The following is a 19,244-nucleotide window of genomic DNA, read 5'->3' as shown; positions in this document are numbered from 1 at the left end:
TAATAAAAAAATGTAACTTCAAAGGGCAGATTATATGTTTAAATTTAAGCAATTTGCAGTGTTAAGAAGCTGATGTTACCCCCATAAAAATAAATGATTCCAGTAAGGACTTGCAAGTCGCACCTAAGAGTTTGGGAATATACTATAACAATATTTTTGTTTCGCTGAAACAACATGATCATTTATGAGCTATGGAGACAGACAGTCCCCATTCCCAGATTTATTCACTTAGTGTTTATGCTTGGTCTACACCGCTTCATAAAATACACACTCCAACAGCTCCAGGGCTCTGCCACAGGAAAATAAGACCGTATAGTAATCACAAAATGAAATAAAATTTTTTTGAGATCTTCATTCTAGAGTCATTTCATTAATTTAAAATAAATACAATATTTATTAGAAAATACATTTAGCTAAGCTCTGTAGCATGCCACCTGCAATTGTTAAACTTCACCAATTTCCTAAATACATTGGAGGCAGCCATTTTGTAGACTGAATCAAGATGGAGCCCATCAATTTAGTAGGACCTAATGACAACATTTAGGTAGAAAAAACTTTTTTTTTTGTCGAGTCTTTTTATTTTGTTCAACAACAACTCGAACAATAAAATATAGACAGTTACCCAGATACCTAAATCATTGATCAATTACAAGGTAGCAAGGACCATCAATAAATTACACAGATAAATTACAAGGCAGCAACATAGGAAAAGATAAAAAAACCTGCAATATAAACTACTATTATAAAGTAATATACAAAATGAAAAGTTGTTGTTGGGGGTTACAATTTGAAAGCAGAGTAAAAATAAGAATAGTAATAGACATAATAACCTTAGTAACAATAATAGTAAGAACTAGGGCAGTAATGCCAAGTGAACATAATGTAGTAACATTTTTACCCATAATAGTTGTCAAGAGTACATAAGAGAGAGTGACAATAAAAGAGGTCATAAAAAGAATCGGAACAGACCATGTGCCAAGCAACTTAGAGGGTGGATAGACACATCGGAGTGCACCTGGAAGTGGAGAATTCATAAACTGAAACCAGGGGATCCAGAACTTGCTAAACTTTGGGACTGTACTGCTTTGGATGCTGGTGATATGGACACAACAAACCCCAGTCGATCAATCAGAGCATTTCTGGTAATTTGGGGAGGGGGATGGGGAAGGGGGGTGCTTTACTATTTTTGCTATTAGCAATTTGGCTACATTACAAAAATGCATCAACAGTCAGTCACAGGGTTTAGATATATACCGGACAGGGCAGGTGAGCAGAGATACGGACGGACTCATAGGAGGCGACAGGCCCATCATGGATGTGAGCAGGTAACAGTCCAGAATTGCTAGTTGACAAGGCACATCTACCATATAAGATCAAATTTACCTCCACTCCACTACCTCCACAAAGGTTGGAAGTACGAAAGAACATAGCATACAGTTTCATGGGGACTAGGTACAATCAGGAGTAGAATTTAAAAGAGGTCTCCTTAATAACACTAAAAGAGGCCTGGGTCGTGTGTAATCTAATGATATCCCAGTCTTCATATCCAATGACAGCGCCAGATCACATCCCAAGCAGTCTCGTGAGGAGCTTGGAAACTGGGGCCAGGATTGAATGATATAGGACAGAGTCATTATGTTTGCAGCCAACTGAATAAAGACACAATCTCTCGAAGGGGGTAAATTGATGGATAGATTTGGATTTTGTAAGGGAGTGAAACTCTTAATCTGGCAATTCTGAAAATAAAATGTAGACGGGAGGTGGCATCACTCCTGTACCTCTTGGAAAGATTTGGGAACAAATATCCCCAGGAAATGTAGGAAACAGCCAAGATTATTAGCTTTTCAGCAGCCATAGTAGTAAAATGCACTTTTTATTTCATTACACATCAATATTCCTAGTTCCTAATGAATGTCAGGTCTGACTATTGATTCAATCCTATAAATAGCTGCTCTATTTACATTTACTCATTAAATATTAGTGACAAAAAATAAAATATTGATCAAATGTAAATTTTATTTGCAATTCACATATTTAAGCCCCTTAAAAGGAGATCAGACCATTCTCCGGAGAAACCGGCTGTTTCACTGGAGTTGTGACTTCTTCCTATCTAAAGTGTTACTGCCGGCAACAGGTACACCATGCCGGAGAAACTATTCATCAACTTTATGAAGGAGTACCAAGTTTAAGAAGGAGTACCAAGTTGAAAGTACTGCACAGTCACATTCATCTTATTGCAATTCTATCTCAGGATTTTGGGAGTAGAGTAGGGTTACAGAAAAAAAAATGCTTTACTATTTTTTATCTTTAAATAAAAACAGATTGTTTAATACAACTTTTTTTCTATTTATTTATTTTTAAAAACAACTTTTTTTCTTTTTTTAATCAAAAGTGGAACTAGAAGCCCAAAGTGTATTAATACATGAGCAATAGCTTGGTTGGCAAAATGGTTAAGAGTAACACTGACAGCCAGTATCATCAGCTGCCTCAGCAAACTTTCCTTAGTAAATTGTGGTGATAACTGTAATCATGTTTAAAAATCCAGATCCCGACCGTTTTCAGGGCATTTTAAACCTGTTTAATATCCTCTGACAAATTGTCGATCATCGATGGCCGCCTGTCGGCGGAGTCGGCTGGTCAGGGAATCGCGGCTGGCAATGTATGGGGGCCTTTACTTGTGGCGCCTTATAAATAAACTTTGATGAAGCACTGGAGCAATGCTTTATGAAAACAGGATACCCAGGTTTACCAGGACAAAGGGGCTACCATATAACTTCAGGGTAATGGATTCTATATAGGGGAAGTCACTGATGTCCTAGGGAAAAATAAACCCTGTCCAAAGTAACAAATACGAAAAAAACATTGTCTAATAGCGTAATATACCATACATTCTTATTTGTATACAGGCTTCAATCAAACCAACCCAACCCAAGGCCAGTTTCCACCAAAACGACACCCATTTTCTAAAGCCTTTTCTTATAATCCACACCTTTTGTCACCGAAATAAACAGAACTGACTGATATGCCTCAATAGAGCCCTAAATCTTCTGATCCCCCTAAAGGGCCCTACACACTGGCAGATCCGCCGGCGAGCTGCCCGACGGCGGATACGGCCAACGGACGACCCGGCGGCGGTGATGGGGGGAGTGAAGTTTCTTTACTCCCCCGTCACCCGGCTCCATAGCAGTGCAGGCAAATATGGACGAGATCTTCCATATTGGCCTGCATGCACAAGCGACGGGGCACCAACGATGAACGAGCGCGGGGCCGCGCATCGTTCATCGTTGCTGCCTCCACACTGAAAGATATGAACAGTATCTCATTCGTTAATGAACGAGATTGTTCATATCTTTCAGCAATTTCGCCCAGGGTATAGAGCCTATAAGTCTTATTTCCGACCACTGTGATCAAGGAGGTGAAGATCTACCACAAATGTGAAATGCCAACACCCACAAGCAAAGGTGAGGGGAAAAAAATAAGAATTTACTTACCGGTAATTCTATTTCTCGTAGTCCGTAGTGGATGCTGGGGACTCCGTAAGGACCATGGGGAATAGACGGCTCCGCAGGAGACTGGGCACATCTAAGAAAGATTTAGGACTATCTGGTGTGCACTGGCTCCTCCCCCTATGACCCTCCTCCAAGCCTCAGTTAGGAACTGTGCCCGGAAGAGCTGACACAATAAGGAAGGATTTTTGAATCCCGGGTAAGACTCATACCAGCCACACCAATCACACCATATAACACGTGATAGGAACCCCGGTTAACAGTATGATAACAAATGGAGCCTCTGAAAGATGGCTCACAACAAAACCCGATTTTTGTAACAATAACTATGTACAGGTATTGCAGACAATCCGCACTTGGGATGGGCGCCCAGCATCCACTACGGACTACGAGAAATAGAATTACCGGTGAGTAAATTCTTATTTTCTCTGACGTCCTAGTGGATGCTGGGGACTCCGTAAGGACCATGGGGATTATACCAAAGCTCCCAAACGGGCGGGAGAGTGCGGATGACTCTGCAGCACCGAATGAGAGAATTCCAGGTCCTCCTCAGCCAGGGTATCAAATTTGTAGAATTTTGCAAACGTGTTTGCCCCCGACCAAGTAGCTGCTCGGCAAAGTTGTAAAGCCGAGACCCCTCGGGCAGCCGCCCAAGATGAGCCCACCTTCCGTGTGGAATGGGCTTTTACAGATTTAGGCTGCGGTAAGCCTACCGCAGAATGCGCCAGCTGAATAGTGCTACAAATCCAGCGCGCAATAGACTGCTTAGAAGCAGGAGCACCCAGCTTAGCGGGTGCATACAGGATAAACAGCGAGTCAGTCTTTCTGACTCCAGCCGTCCTGGAAATATAAATTTTTAGGGCCCTGACTACGTCCAGCAACTTGGAATCCTCCAAGTCCCTAGTAGCTGCAGGCACCACAATAGGTTGGTTCAAGTGAAAAGCCGAGACCACCTTTGGGAGAAACTGAGGACGAGTCCTCAATTCTGCCCTATCCATATGGAAAATCAGATAAGGGCTTTTACAAGACAAAGCCGCCAATTCTGAAACCCGCCTGGCTGACGCCAAGGCCAACAGCATGACCACTTTCCACATGAGATATTTTAAATCCACAGTCTTAAGTGGTTCGAACCAATGTAATTTCAGGAATGCCAAAACCACATTGAGATCCCAAGGTGCCACTGGGGGCACAAAAGGAGGCTGAATATGCAGTACTCCTTTGACAAAAGTCTGAACTTCGGGTAGTGAAGCCAGTTCTTTTTGGAAGAAAAACGACAGAGCCGAAATCTGGACCTTTATGGACCCCAATTTGAGGCCCAACGTCACCCCTGCTTGCAGGAAGTGCAGGAATCGACCCAGTTGAAATTCCTCCGTCGGGGCCTTCATGGCCTCACACCAAGCAACATATTTTCGCCAAATGCGGTGATAATGTCTTGCGGTGACATCCTTCCTGGCTTTGATCAGGGTAGGGATGACTTCCTCCGGAATACCCTTTTCCTTCAGGATCCGGTGTTCAACCGCCATGCCGTCAAACGCAGCCGCGGTAAGTCTTGGAACAGACAGGGTCCCTGCTGCAGCAGGTCTTGTCTGAGCGGCAGAGGCCAAGGGTCCTCTGTAAGCATCTCTTGAAGTTCCGGGTACCAAGCTCTTCTTGGCCAATCCGGAACCACGAGTATGGTTTTCACTCCTCGCCTTCTTATTATTCTCAGTACCTTGGGTATGAGAGGTAGAGGAGGAAACACATAAACCGACTGGTACACCCATGGTGTCACTAGAGCGTCCACCGCTATCGCCTGAGGGTCTCTTGACCGGGCGCAATATCTTTTCAACTTCTTGTTGAGGCAGGACGCCATCATGTCTACCTGTGGTTTTTCCCACCGGTTGACCAGCATTTGGAAGACTTCTGGATGAAGTCCCCATTCTCCCGGGTGGAGGTCGTGCCTGCTGAGGAAGTCTGCTTCCCAGTTGTCCACTCCCGGAATGAACACTGCCGTCAGTGCTAACACATGATTCTCTGCCCATCTGAAAATCCTTGTGGCTTCTGCCATCGCCATCCTGCTTCTCGTGCCGCCCTGTCTGTTTACATGGGCGACCGCCGTGATGTTGTCTGACTGGATCAGTACCGGCTGGTTTTGAAGCAGGGGCCTTGCCTGGCTTAGGGCATTGTAAATGGCCCTTAGCTCCAGGATATTTATGTGAAGAGAAATCTCCTGATTTGACCACAGTCCTTGGAAATTTCTTCCCTTTGTGACTGTCCCCCCAGCCCCGAAGGCTGGCATCCGTGGTCACCAGGACCCAGTCCTGTATTCCGAATCTGCGGCCCTCTAGTAGATGAGCCCTCTGCAGCCACCACAGCAGCGACACCCTGGTTCTGGCCGATAGGGTTATCCGCTGTTGCATCTGGAGATGGGACCCGGACCATTTGTCCAACAGGTCCCACTGGAACGTCCTTGCGTGGAACCTTCCGAATGGAATTGCTTCGTACGAAGCTACCATTTTTCCCAGGACTCGTGTGCATTGATGTACCGACACTTTTCCTGGTTTTAGGATGTCTCTGACCTGAGATGACAATTCCTCGGCTTTTTACAGTGGAAGAAACACTCTTTTCTGGTCTGTGTCCAGAATCATTCCCAGGAACAGAAGACGTGTCGTCGGGACCAGCTGTGACTTTGGAATGTTTAGAATCCAGCCATGCTGTTGTAGCACTTCCTGAGAAAGTGCCACCCCCACTATCAACTGTTCTTTGGACCTCGCCCTTATCAGGAGATCGTCCTAGTACGGGATAATCAAAACTCCCTTCTTGCGAAGGAGTATCATCATTTCGGCCATTACCTTGGTAAAGACCCTCGGTGCCGTGGATAACCCGAACGGCAGCGTCTGGAACTGATAGTGACAGTCCTGTACCACAAATCTGAGGTACTCCTGGTGCGGAGGGTAAATGGGGACATGCAGGTACGCATCCTTGATGTCCAGGGATACCATGTAATCCCCCTCCTCCAGGCTCGCAATAACCGCCCTGAGCGATTCCATCTTGAACTTGAACCTTTTGATATAAGTGTTCAAGGTTTTTAAATTTAAGATGGGTCTCACCGAACCGTCTGGTTTCGGTACCACAAACATTGTGGAGTAGTAACCCTTTCCTTGCTGAAGGAGGGGTACCTTGACGATCACTTTCTGTGAATACAGTTTTTGAATAGCCACCAACACTGCCTCCCTGGCAGAGGGAGTTGCCGGCAAGGCAGATTTTAGGAAACGGCGGGGGGGAGACGTCTCGAATTCCAGCCTGTACCCCTGAGATACTACTTGAAGGACCCAGGGATCCACTTGTGAGAGAGCCCACTGTGCGCTGAAAAACCTGAGACGTGCCCCCACCGTTCCCGATTCCGCCTGAGCAGCCCCAGCGTCATGCTGTGGACTTACTGGACGCAGGGGAGGACTTCTGCTCCTGGGAACTAGCTGTGTGCTGCAGCTTTTTCCCCCTTCCTCTGCCCCTCGGCAGAAAGGATGAGCCTCTAGCCCGCTTATTTTTCTGGGGCCGAAAGGACTGTACCTGATAATACGGTGCTTTCTTTTGCTGTGGGGTAGCCTGTGGCAAAAAAGTCGATTTCCCAGCAGTAGCTGTGGAAACGAGGTCTGAAAGACCTTCCCCAAAAAGTTCCACCCCCTTATAGGGTAAAACTTCCATGTGCCGCTTGGAGTCGGCATCACCTGACCATTGCCTAGTCCATAACCCCCGTCTGGCGGCAATGGACATAGCGCTTATTTTTGATGCCAGCCGGCAAATATCCCTCTGTGCATCACGCATGTATAAGACCGCGTCTTTTATATGGTCAATCGTAAGCAAAATATTGTCCCTATCCATGGTATCAATGTTTTCCGACAGGGAGTCTGACCACGCAGCAGCAGCACTGCACATCCAAGCTGATGCAATAGCGGGTCTCAATATAATGCCAGTGTGTGTGTATATAGCTTTTAGGGTACTTTCCAGCTTTCTATCAGCAGGTTCTTTTAGGGCGGCCGTATCCGGAGACGGTAGTGCCACCTTCTTTGATAAGCGTGTCAATGCTTTCTCTACCCTAGGGGGTGTTTCCTAGCGTGACCTATCCTCTGGCGGGAAAGGGTACGCAGCCATTAACCGTTTAGAAATGATCAATTTCTTATCTGGGGAAGTCCACGCTTCCTCACACACCTCATTTAACTCGTCAGATGCAGGAAAAACTACTGGTAGTTTTTTCTCACCAAACAGAATACCCTTTTTTGTGGTACCTGGGGTATCCTCAGAAATGTGTAAAACATTTTTCATAGCCTCAATCATATAACGGGTGGATCTATTGGAGGGTACACTCGTCTCATCATCGTCGACACTGGAGTCGGTATCCGTGTCGACATCTGTATCTGTCATCTGAGGTAGCGGGCGTTTTATAGCCCCTGATGACATTTGAGACGCTTGGACAGGCACAAGCTGAGTAGCCGGCTGTCCTATGTCGTCAAACCTTTTATGTAAGGAGCTGACACTGTCACGTAATTCCTTCCATAAGTCCATCCACACTGGTGTCGACCCCGCAGGGGGTGACATCACATTCACAGGCATTTGCTCCGCCTCCACATCATTATCCTCATCATACATGTCGACACAGCAGTACCGACACACAGCAGACACACAGGGAATGCTCTTACAGAGGACAGGACCCCACAAAGCCCTTTGGGGAGACAGAGGGAGAGTATGCCAGCACACACCAGGGCGCTATATACCACAGGGATATCACTATACAGAGTGTTTTCCCCTATAGCTGCCTATAATATATATATACACTGCGCCTAAATTGTGCCCCCCCTCTCTTTTTTACCCTTTCTGTAGTGCAGGACTGCAGGGGAGAGCCAGGGAGCTTCCTTCCAGCGAAGCTGTGAGGGAATAATGGCGCCAGTGTGCTGAGGGAGTTGGCTCCGCCCCTTTTCCGGTGGGCTTTCTCCCGCTATTTTATCGTTTCTGGCAGGGGTTAATATACACCTATATAGCCTCTGGGGCTATATATGGTGTTAGTTTTGCCAGCCAAGGTGTTATTATTGCTGCTCAGGGCGCCCCCCCCCCCGCGCCCTGCACCCATCAGTGACCGCAGTGTGTGGTGTGCATGAGGAGCAATGGCGCACAGCTGCAGTGCTGTGCGCTACCTTGGAGAAGACAGAAGTCTTCAGCCGCCGATTTTCCGGACCACCTTCTTGTTTCTGGCTCTGTAAGGGGGACGGCGGCGCGGCTCCGGGAACGGACGACGAGGTCGGGTCCTGTGTTCGATCCCTCTGGAGCCAATGGTGTCCAGTAGCCTAAGAAGCCCAAGCTACCACCACTTAGGTAGGTTCGCTTCTTCTCCCCTTAGTCCCTCGTTGCAGTGAGCCTGTTGCCAGCAGGTCTCACTGAAAATAAAAAACCTAAACTATACTTTCTTCTAGGAGCTCAGGAGAGCCCCTAGTGTGCATCCAGCTCAGCCGGGCACAGAAATCTAACTGAGGCTTGGAGGAGGGTCATAGGGGGAGGAGCCAGTGCACACCAGATAGTCCTAAATCTTTCTTAGATGTGCCCAGTCTCCTGCGGAGCCGTCTATTCCCCATGGTCCTTACGTAGTCCCCAGCATCCACTAGGACGTCAGAGAAAAGAACTGCTGCAAATAGGGTCACATCAGCAGTTGGGTATAGGTTGAGGGCTTCTTGAAGATATGACGGAATACAGTAGGTAACTTATAAGCTTCCTCTGTAGACAAGGCTGCTCCAACATGGAAAGACAGGCAAAACCAAATTATTTTCAGGGCTGGGTTATCATTGATGGAGAATTTCACCAAAACGTAAAAAATAATGTTGCTTTTTCATTTAAAGACGTAATTCCTGAATATAAAGTCACTGAGTAGTATACAGAGTACTTAGCATGTGTTCTCCAAGCTCCAGCAACCACTCGTCACATCATGGCAAACGCAGTAATGATGAACGGTTATTAAGAAGTAGGCAAATCCCTCATGGGAGATTTTCATTAACCTTCTTTTACATCTCTTAATTACATATCCCTTCTCTTTCAATTTGAAGCTAGAGGTTTACTCTAAAAGACAGTACCCACATCCTCTAAAGCTCAATTCCACATTAAAAAGAATAAAAAGAACTGCAATTTAGTACCACAGACCAATATACTTATTCCTTAGCAAGCAGATGGTTAAGCCACACAATCATCGCTCTGGCTTTAACATTGGATTGATGCTTTTGCGTACTTGATAAAATAAAACACACACCAAAAAAAAAAAAAAAAGCCCACCGAAAATAAATGATCCGTCTTTAAACGTATCATATTATTACACAATTTTGCTTTCAATTTAATCTGATCTTGCATTTTATTAACTGTATTTCTATTGGATTTTTAATTGTCAAGACATAAAGATGTAGCCACACTCAACCAGCCTACAGCTTGGTGTACCCACGGCAACATAGGCGTGGCGCGTGTACCCATGCGGCTGAGTCACAGGCTGGATGAGCGTGGCTACATCTGTAATCAAAGCGATAACGACATAATAATATAATCAGGTTTTAATGTGATCTGTATCTTAGAACTTTAAAAGACAATTGACAACACAGATATGAAGCTAGACAAGCTCACAGTGGTAAGGTGAACAATACAGAATAAGCAGTAAAGTATCCTTACCTACTCTCCTAGTACAGTATGTGCGGGAGACTCCTACATTTCTAGGAGCTCTCCCGGACTGTCAGGAGTGTAGACCATTCCCCAAGATCTTTAGTGCGGTGGCACAAATTGTGCCATTGTAGTATGGAGGTCAGGACTAGGTTGGCAATGAACTGCGAAGCCACACGTCTTGACATACTGTACCTACTTGGACCTCACCTCCGGAACATTGCACAGTAAAACACTACAAATGCATTAGGGTCAGCTGAAAAGGCTCAGAGCAGATAGCAGCACAAAATAAGGTGATCGAAACAGCAATTTGAGATATCTGGTAATAGATGTACAGATGGGTCCTCAATCAGAAGCGGATTTGGCACAAGAAGCTTGGTGCGACTTAGGCGATCCGCCACACATAGTGAAACCTATACCTGAAGTGGTTTTCTGAAATGTTGTGTCTTATTTGCATTGCAGCAAACAAAGGGGCAGATGAATTAACCTGCAGAAGGCATAAGAAAGTGATAAACCAATGATAAGTGCAAGGTGATAAACGCACCATATGGCGGTGATTAGGTCGACACGAGTAAGGTCGACATACATTGGGTCAACCACGTTTGGTCGACATGTACTAGGTCGACATGGGAAAAGGTCAACATGAGTTTTTCACAATTTTTTCCATTTTTTGACCTTTTCATACTTAACGGTCTACGCGGACTACAATTGGGAACGGTAACCTGTGCCGAGCGCAGCGGTAGCAGAGCGAGGCACCTTGCCCGAAGCATGGCGAGCGAAGCGAGCCATGTGAGGGGACACGGTGCACTAATTGTGGTTCCCCGTCACTTTTCTAAGAAAACTACACCACAAAAGTTTAAAAAAACAACGCATGTCGACCTTTTCCCATGCCGACCTAGTACATGTCGACTTAGTGATCATGTCAAGCAAACGTGGTTGACCCAATATATGTCGACCTAACTCATGTCGACCTAATAAACCACACCCAAACGCATCAGCCAATCAGCTCCAATAAGTAAATTAACAGTTAGGAGCTGATTGGCTGGTGCGTTTATCACCATGCACTTACCAATGGTTTTTCACTTCCTTATGCCTTTTCCAGGCTTAATACATCTGCCCCAGTATCACGCACAGTGTATCAGACAAACTAGATAAGTCTTTTGTTAAGGTATTGGTATAAAGTAGCAGATTAAGCATAACAATACGTTGTGTGAGGCCCAGCAGTCGCGCGTATCAGAATTTTGTCTTTTGCGCCCAGATTAGCACTGGGTCATATACAGAAGTACTTACAATGCCAGCACCAGCAGTCAGTTTACCCTTACATTGTACTTATGATGCATTAGTGATTCAACTAAGATGCATATAGTGGAAAAAGGATGCTTAGTGTGGCTAATGTCCTTGGCATATCAAACAGACCTATTAAGAACAATTTGAGCATCTTTAATGTCATTTTTAAGCAATAAATAGATAAATATATCCCTGCTTGTAGAACTCCCAATCTAGTACAGTTCCAATGTTTTCCTTTCTCTTCCTGAGAATTCCTTTATTTCCTCCCAGGGTTTCCCAGTCAGTGGAATTAAGACGTAATAAGCCTGTGGCAATATAATAGCCTGGGGCATGGCCTAATGATGAGAGGCAGCATGTCTGCAATCAATGACAGTGGACATGATGTCACTGGGGGTGTGACCAAATTAAGACAGAACCAGAAAGACACATTGGTAGTAGACACAACTCCCTGAGTTTACTTATTGGTTGTAAAGATGGATAATACAGAACTAGGTGCCAGGCTAATTAAATAAAAAAATAAATGCTGAGTTTTGTATCCCTTTAATTAGAAAAATCACAATGTAGATTGCTTGTGCAATTATAGACTAGTAGAATGGTGTTTTTACATCTATATAATCACTAAGGTAGACTAACATTAGCTCTGATATATTAAAGACATATTAGAATATGAGGCTTTGAGTTTTTTAATCCCAACTATCATTGATATATAAATATCATCCCCTTAAAATACATTGCCAGTACTCTTTCCTATTTATATTCTTCAAGTAGTACATTTTAAATTACTTAACTGGGCCGGGATGCGGTCACCATACCGGCGTTTGGGATGCTGGCAGTCGGAATACCGTCACTGGTCAGGAGACCAACGCAGGAATTCCAACATCGCTCACGATGCTGGATCTGGAATCCCAACTTTTGCCATTCTGAACATAGGTATTTGGGCTAGGTTCAGATTACACCGAGGGGGAGAGAGATAATAGGTTTAGACACTAACGGGAGGGTTAGGCTGAGGCTGCGGGGTGGGGGAGGGGCGGGGGGGGGGGGGGGAGAGTTATGTTTAGGCACACTGGGGAGGGTTAGGTTAGTCTGAGGGCAGAAAGGGTTAGGGGTGTAGAGGGGGAGGGTTGGGGTACTTACCTGAGGGCTGTCGGGATTCCTTGCATCGGGACACGCTGACGGTATTTTAACTGCCAGGATCCAGATACCATCCCGACTGTGCCTATATTATTCTTTCACTTTGTTGGGTCATTCATGCTAATGTATATGATGTAATATGATTATTAATATTCAATATTTCCTCAAACCTACAGAGCAGCCTCACAACCCCCGATCCCCCCCCCCATTTTCTATAGTCTTACTGTAGTTGTTCTATTTGTATTCTTTTGACTGTTATTACTTTTGTTCATAATTATATAGCTATCAAGAATACAGTAACACTGCCCAGTACTCTTACGGTTTTATTATTATTGCTTGATTAACACTAGGTCAGTGGTTCTCAACCTTTTTTGAATTACGGAGCCCTAGAGTATCAGAATTTTTTTCGCGGCACACCTAGGCCAAAAGTTTCTTATTGAGAAATTGAAAAAGAAATATTAAATGAAGTAAATTGTTTTTTTTTATATGTCATCCTTCGGTTCCATTGTGTGGTGAGGGATAGGATTTGCTTTGGTTTGGTATATATTTTATGATTGGCAGCCGCCGGCACTGGTTTTGCCTATTACATTGACCATAATTAATGTGAATTGGTCCTGGACCACCAATCCAAAGGACCCCTGAAAGTGTCCAGGGTGCCACGGCACACAGTTTGAGAACCACTGCACTAGGGGCTAAATGTAATAGCCTGCGAGCTGCTGGAGGGGCGGGACTTAGTGCGAGTCTCTTTGTATTTTTAAAGTGGCAATAATTTACAACCAGGTTGATTTTATCTTGTAAATGATTTATGCTTTAAAAATATAGACAGACTCGCACAAAGTCCCACGCCTCCAGCAGCTTGCAGGCTATTACATTTAGAGGGACATTTAATATGCAGTGATAAGAGCGGAGAAGTGAGCCAGTGGAGAAGTTGCCCATGGCAACCAATCAGCACTGAAGTAACATCTATAATTTGCATACTATAAAATTATACAGAGCTGCTGACTGGTTGATGGGGCAACTTCTCCAGTGGCTCACTTCTCCGCTGTTATCACTGCTTAGTAAATGTCCCCCTTAGCCCTTAATATTTATACATGTTCATTTCTGCTTTTTGAAAATGCAAGAGAAAAAGAAAAAGAAAAGTTGGTTCCTGGTGATCTTAGCTTACAGACAGTATTATGAAGCTGTGTTGTTACTGCAGCCTGAGCATTGACACTACAGTGTGACATAAACCTGTTTGTGCTCATCCATAACTAGTAATTACCACAAGTTACACTAGAGAGTGCGGAGGAGGCTGGTCATATTGCCTGTGGTCATGGGAAGATACACTTGGGACAAGCACAAATTGATGAATCGTAGGACACAGTGTGAAACTGGTTATGAATCACATATGGGAATTGTATGATTACCACTGTGAAGTGTGATGCAATGTTTCCTACCAACATATCTGCAATCCCGAAAAAGAAAAATTGGAGTTGTTCATAATTTGTTACTGCTGCCTCTGATTTGTGGGGAAATTGGCGCAGGCCTGCAGTAGGCGGTGCAATAAACAGCCAATGACAAGATAAATCAACATGTAAACAGGATATCCCAAATAAGCTTACATGAAGGAGAATACGCTCAGTTGGCAGCAATACCTTGTGTACTCTGATCTGTATGTACTTATAGGGGTGTATTCAATTGATGTCGGATCCTTTCCGACGGAAAGGATCCGCCATTTCAGGATTCAATTAGCGGCCAAACCGGACTCCGGTTTTGGCCATTCCAGACAATGCCAATCCAACTTTTTTTAAAGTCGGATTGACATCGTCGCAAACAGGGCTAAAACCTGTCAGATTTGGCCGCGAATCTGACAAAACACGTGGATCCGCGGCTAATCTGCCGATCCACGTGTTTTACGACAAGTCGGATTTTCTGACTAGTCGGATAAACTGCAGTTTGATTGAATAGGTTGAATCTGGATTCGACCTTAAATTGTCGGAAAACGACGTTTATCCGTCGGGAAATCCGACTTCAATGAATAGACCCCATAATGAACTTTGGCCGCCGAATCACAGTTACATTGAATCACTGTCAGCCACTGGTCTATTTGAACACCTGGTGGATTGTCAAGAAATACCTAAACAAAAAATGACGAATACTAATTAAACTAAACAAAGATAATATGGTTTCCGCTATGTGAACATCAACATTTTTAATGCGTTAGAATGTAAAGTGAACGCTTATGCATATCTAATAGAAAATGACTAAGTATGGTATTTCATGGCATCCTGTATAAACACGGAACTACTGGTACACTGCCATACTCTTCCTTTTCTCATGTATGTATTTGCTCATGCTGACCTTTCAATAAACACAGTCATTTAAAAAAGAAAACATAATAATACTAGACTAGTGTAGTAGTGGTTTTAAATAGATAACAAAATGATTCCAATTAAATCTACTTTTGTAACTACAGTATAAACCCTCCCCTCAAGCGACAGACCTGAAAGGAGTCTCATGATCTAGAGAATTCCCCTCTGCTGACTAGGGAGGCCAATCCCGGGCCGTTTTTTCAATCCCGGGATTCGGGATTGAAAAACGGTCAATCCCGGGATTCCCGGGATTGCAGTAGGGATTAGAGAAAATTGTAGGGAGCAGCGCTGGAGGGAGGGTGTAGGTAGTGGTGCGGGAGGTAGGGAGGGTGTAGGTAGTGGTGCGGGAGGTAGGGAGGGTGTAGGTAGTGGTGCGGGAGGTAGGGAGGGTGTAGGTAGCGGTGCGGGAGGTAGGGAGGGTGTAGGTAGCGGTGCGGGACTCAGGACAGAGGGTGTAGGTCGCGGCAGGGAGGGAGGAAGGCTGCACGGAGGGAGAGAGGATCATGTGTGTAAGTAATAGTACTTACTATTAGACGGGCGGCAACCATTAACACACTGACTGAACGCGGCGGCATTTCAAATGAAGCGCCGGCCGCCAGCCAACCAGAGCTGGCGGACCGGCAGCCAATCAGGGAAGCGGCCGCAGCAGTCGCTCCTGATTGGCTGCCGCTGCAGCTTCCCTGATTGGCTGCCGGTCCGCCAGCTCTGATTGGCTGGCGGCCGGCACTACATTTGAAGTGCAGCGCGCGTTCAACTTGTTCATGGCTGCTGCCCGCCTAAATGAGTAAGTACTATTACTTACACACCCACCCTCCCGCCGCCGCACATGCGCAGTATAATCCCGTGAATCCCGGGATTGGATGCTCCAATCCCGGGATTCAAATCCCGGCATTTTTGTGCCCAAATCCCGGGATCCCGCCGATCCCGATCCCGGGATTGGCCTCCCTACTGCTGACATTGAAAGGTTCATTCTTCAGTGCACCATATCACAGAAAAGATTAAACACATACAGCGCTTAATACATTGCACTGCTGGGTGCAACGTTTCGGAGGAAGCCGTCCAATTAGCACTGTCAATATACTGCACTAAGTGCTGAATTCATTTGACTATGGGGGTAATTCAGATCTGATCGCAGCAGCAAATTTGTTAGCTAATGGACAAAACCATGTGCACTGCAAGTGGGGCAGATATAACATTTGCAGAGAGAGTTAGATTTGGGTGGGTTATATTGTTTCTGTGCAGAGTAAATACTGGCTGCTTTATTTTTACACTGCAATTCAGATTTCAGTTTGAACACACCCCACCCAAATCTAACTCTCTCTGCACATGTTATATCTGCCCCACCTGCAGTGCACATGGTTTTGTCCATTTGCTAACAAATTTGCTGCTGCGATCACATCTGAATTAGGCTCTATGTTGGAATGGCAAGAACTGGAGAATACTCATGTATCTGCACGAGCAGGGTTGAGTTAGGCCAGCTACACATCAGAACCACCGGCAATCGGACCGATTTCCCTTCGCCCGAACCATGCCAGATTGCTGGTACACACCAGGAAGATATAATGAATGACTTCACGATCACAGGGCCTAATTCACTATGGATCACTACTGAGGCTGAAATAGCGATTTTCACAAATCTGCTATTGCTAAAAATTGCATGTGAAGAGCCGCCCAGAAAGGATAAAAGTCCCCCCACCGCTGCATTCACAAACCTGCATATGCATTAGCAGAATCGCAATGGATACGCAAACAATTAGCACCATTGATAGTTGTAGCCGACCCCAGAATATGACACGCCAGCGTTTCCCCACCACTCCACACAAACGCCATGTAACCACCTACAAACGGTCACTTCGTGTCAATCAAAATGCGTTCTCTTTACAATTAGGCTGCATACACAGTGCAATCTCATTTTGTCTTTCGCGCACACGCAATGTGTTCGCAGCGCATGCGCAATCTGCCGATAATCGTTCACTGTGTGCAGTCTCACATTTGCAAAAGGTAGTGAATCAGGCTCACTGTTCCGTCCTTCATTACACTTCATCAAATCACATGCGATATCTTCCGTTTGGATGTGCAGCAGGGGCCAAATTAAAGATGCTGCATGTGACCCATGGGAGTGCACAATAGCATGTACACACTAGGCAATATGCAGATTTGTTGTGCCGATACGGCAAATCATGCCAGTGTTGCTCTAGTGTGTACCCACCTTTACTCGGGAACTGAGGGAGCCTGGAACTCGTGATGTTTGTAATGATGGGGGGACATTTACTGAGCAGTGATAAAAGTGGAGAAGTGAGCCAGTGGAGAAGTTGTCCCACCAACCAATCAGCAGTTCTGTATAATTTTATAGTATGCAAATTATAGATGTTACTTTAGTGCTGATGGGTTGCCATAGGGAACTTCTCCACTGGCTCACTTCTCCACTCTTATCACTGCTTAGTAAATGTCCCTCATTGTCACTTAAACAGTGGGAGGATTCATTGATACAATCATAGTTTTCAATTCAGTTCTAGAACAAATTGTCCTACAGTCAATCACATAGTGAGTGGGCAGGGCTGCCATCAGAAATTGTGGAGCCCGGGACTAATAAAATAGACAGGGGGCCCCCCCAATAAAAAATAAAAATAAAAATAAAAAGATTCTGCCACACCGCTCTACCCCTATGTGATGTAACACATCATGACGTTACATATAGGTGGAGCATTGCGGACCTGCAGGAACGATTCACAGGGCTGCTGCACAGGAAAGGCTCAATTTAAGTCCTCCCTGGGCATGAGCCCATTGTTGTTGCGTTGCCTGTGCAGCTCTCCAGGTACTGGCTGAAGGAGCCAGGGGTGGACCTCCCTCTCTATAAGGGCCCGGGGCTCTAGTCCCCTCCTGATGGCTGCCCTGTGAGTGGGTACCCAAAGACCAAGTGGTAAAGAAACTGATTGGTTGCAGGGAGAGAATTTGTGAGGAAAATGAGTGTCATCGGCTGACTGGTCACAGATTAGGCCCATTGTGATTAGTTCATTTGACCCAACTACCGAATAACCAATGGCCAAATAGGATACATGCTACAGTATAGGGCCCTACACACTGGCCAATTTGAACAATGAACGATTTTTCAGTAACAATTTTTTGCATACACACAGAACGATTTGTATAAACGATTTGACATTGCAAACATCTATAACGTCCAAATTGGCTTGCAATGATAAACGATGATAGACCAACGATGAACAACTGCAGGGACGCACATGGTGCCTCCACACTTAACGATATGAATGATATATTGTTTATTTTTGAATGATATCTTTCTAAAATGTCATCCAGTGTGTAGGGCCCTTAAGTCCTTTCTTTCATCCTGCAATATCCGCAAATAAGCATGTGACCAATTATATCACCCACCGCAAAAAAAAGGGAAATCACCATTTAAATTCTCTCGATGAAAGCAACAGAAATAAACAACAAAACAATCTGAAAGGGGAACAATCTTGGAAAGATTCAAAGCAGCTGTCACATTTACAAATATATTATTCAGCGTAAAGTGACAAGAGCACTGATACAGGAAAATGCCTATGTGGCACACACATGTTCTGGTTTACTCATTCAGCTGAAGCAGTAGCAGTAAGTAATCATGGAATGGAAGCAGTAAATACCTGAAGTACTCACAGCTGTAGAATAAGGGTTGTGAACTCCAGTGTTTTCAGCCCAGCAGCCACATCCATACAGAGCAGCCTGAAAACAAGACATATCGCGCGGAACATTATCAACTGTAAATGGAGATTTCAGATTACTTGTTTGTAACAATACTTTATGACAGAGACATATCACAAATAAGAAACGCTGCAAATGCATAGTCTCACATAGTCAAGAAAAGTAGTCGCCTTTTTTTCTTATACAGCAGAGGTTGCCAAACGCGGTCCTCAAGGCACCCCAACGGTCCTGGTTTTAAATGTATCCATGCTTGGCCACAGGTGACCTAATTAGCACCTTAGTCAATTTGATTTAACCACCTGTGCTGAGCCATGGATACACCTAAAACCTGACCTGTTGGGGTGCCTTGAGGACTGCGTTTGGGAACCTCTGTTATACAGTATATCTGTAATATCAGGTTGATATATCAGAACACCTTTTTTTTATGGGCAGAAAATAAAGCAGAATCATGTTACTAAAGGTTTATCTCAACATTTGACATGAACAGACATTATCAGTTTAAAATACAGCAGTTGCTCACAAATCCTGCAGGTGGCCATTTTGTGGGCTGAGTGCAAGAGGCCATTTTGTGGGCTGAACCTATGAAAATGCAGCCTTGTAGTTG

The 19,244-nt window shown here is 44.8% G+C and overlaps 1 protein-coding gene across 2 annotated transcripts in view; it reads right to left on the bottom strand.

The window, feature by feature from the left end:
• Positions 1-19,244, bottom strand: part of TASP1 (taspase 1) — a 547,122-nt gene that overhangs the window by 308,070 nt on the left and 219,808 nt on the right. For both annotated transcript variants that reach the window (XM_063918540.1, XM_063918539.1), the window contains exon 11: positions 18,583-18,661. In XM_063918540.1, coding sequence (XP_063774610.1) covers positions 18,583-18,661 — 79 coding nt within the window. The remainder of the gene's footprint in view (positions 1-18,582; positions 18,662-19,244) is intronic.

The sequence above is a fragment of the Pseudophryne corroboree genome, chromosome 4 (genome assembly GCF_028390025.1).
Source record: "Pseudophryne corroboree isolate aPseCor3 chromosome 4, aPseCor3.hap2, whole genome shotgun sequence".
Lineage (NCBI taxonomy): Eukaryota > Metazoa > Chordata > Amphibia > Anura > Myobatrachidae > Pseudophryne > Pseudophryne corroboree.
Note: the sequence above shows the minus strand (reverse complement) of the source record. Positions and strands in the feature narration are given on the sequence as shown.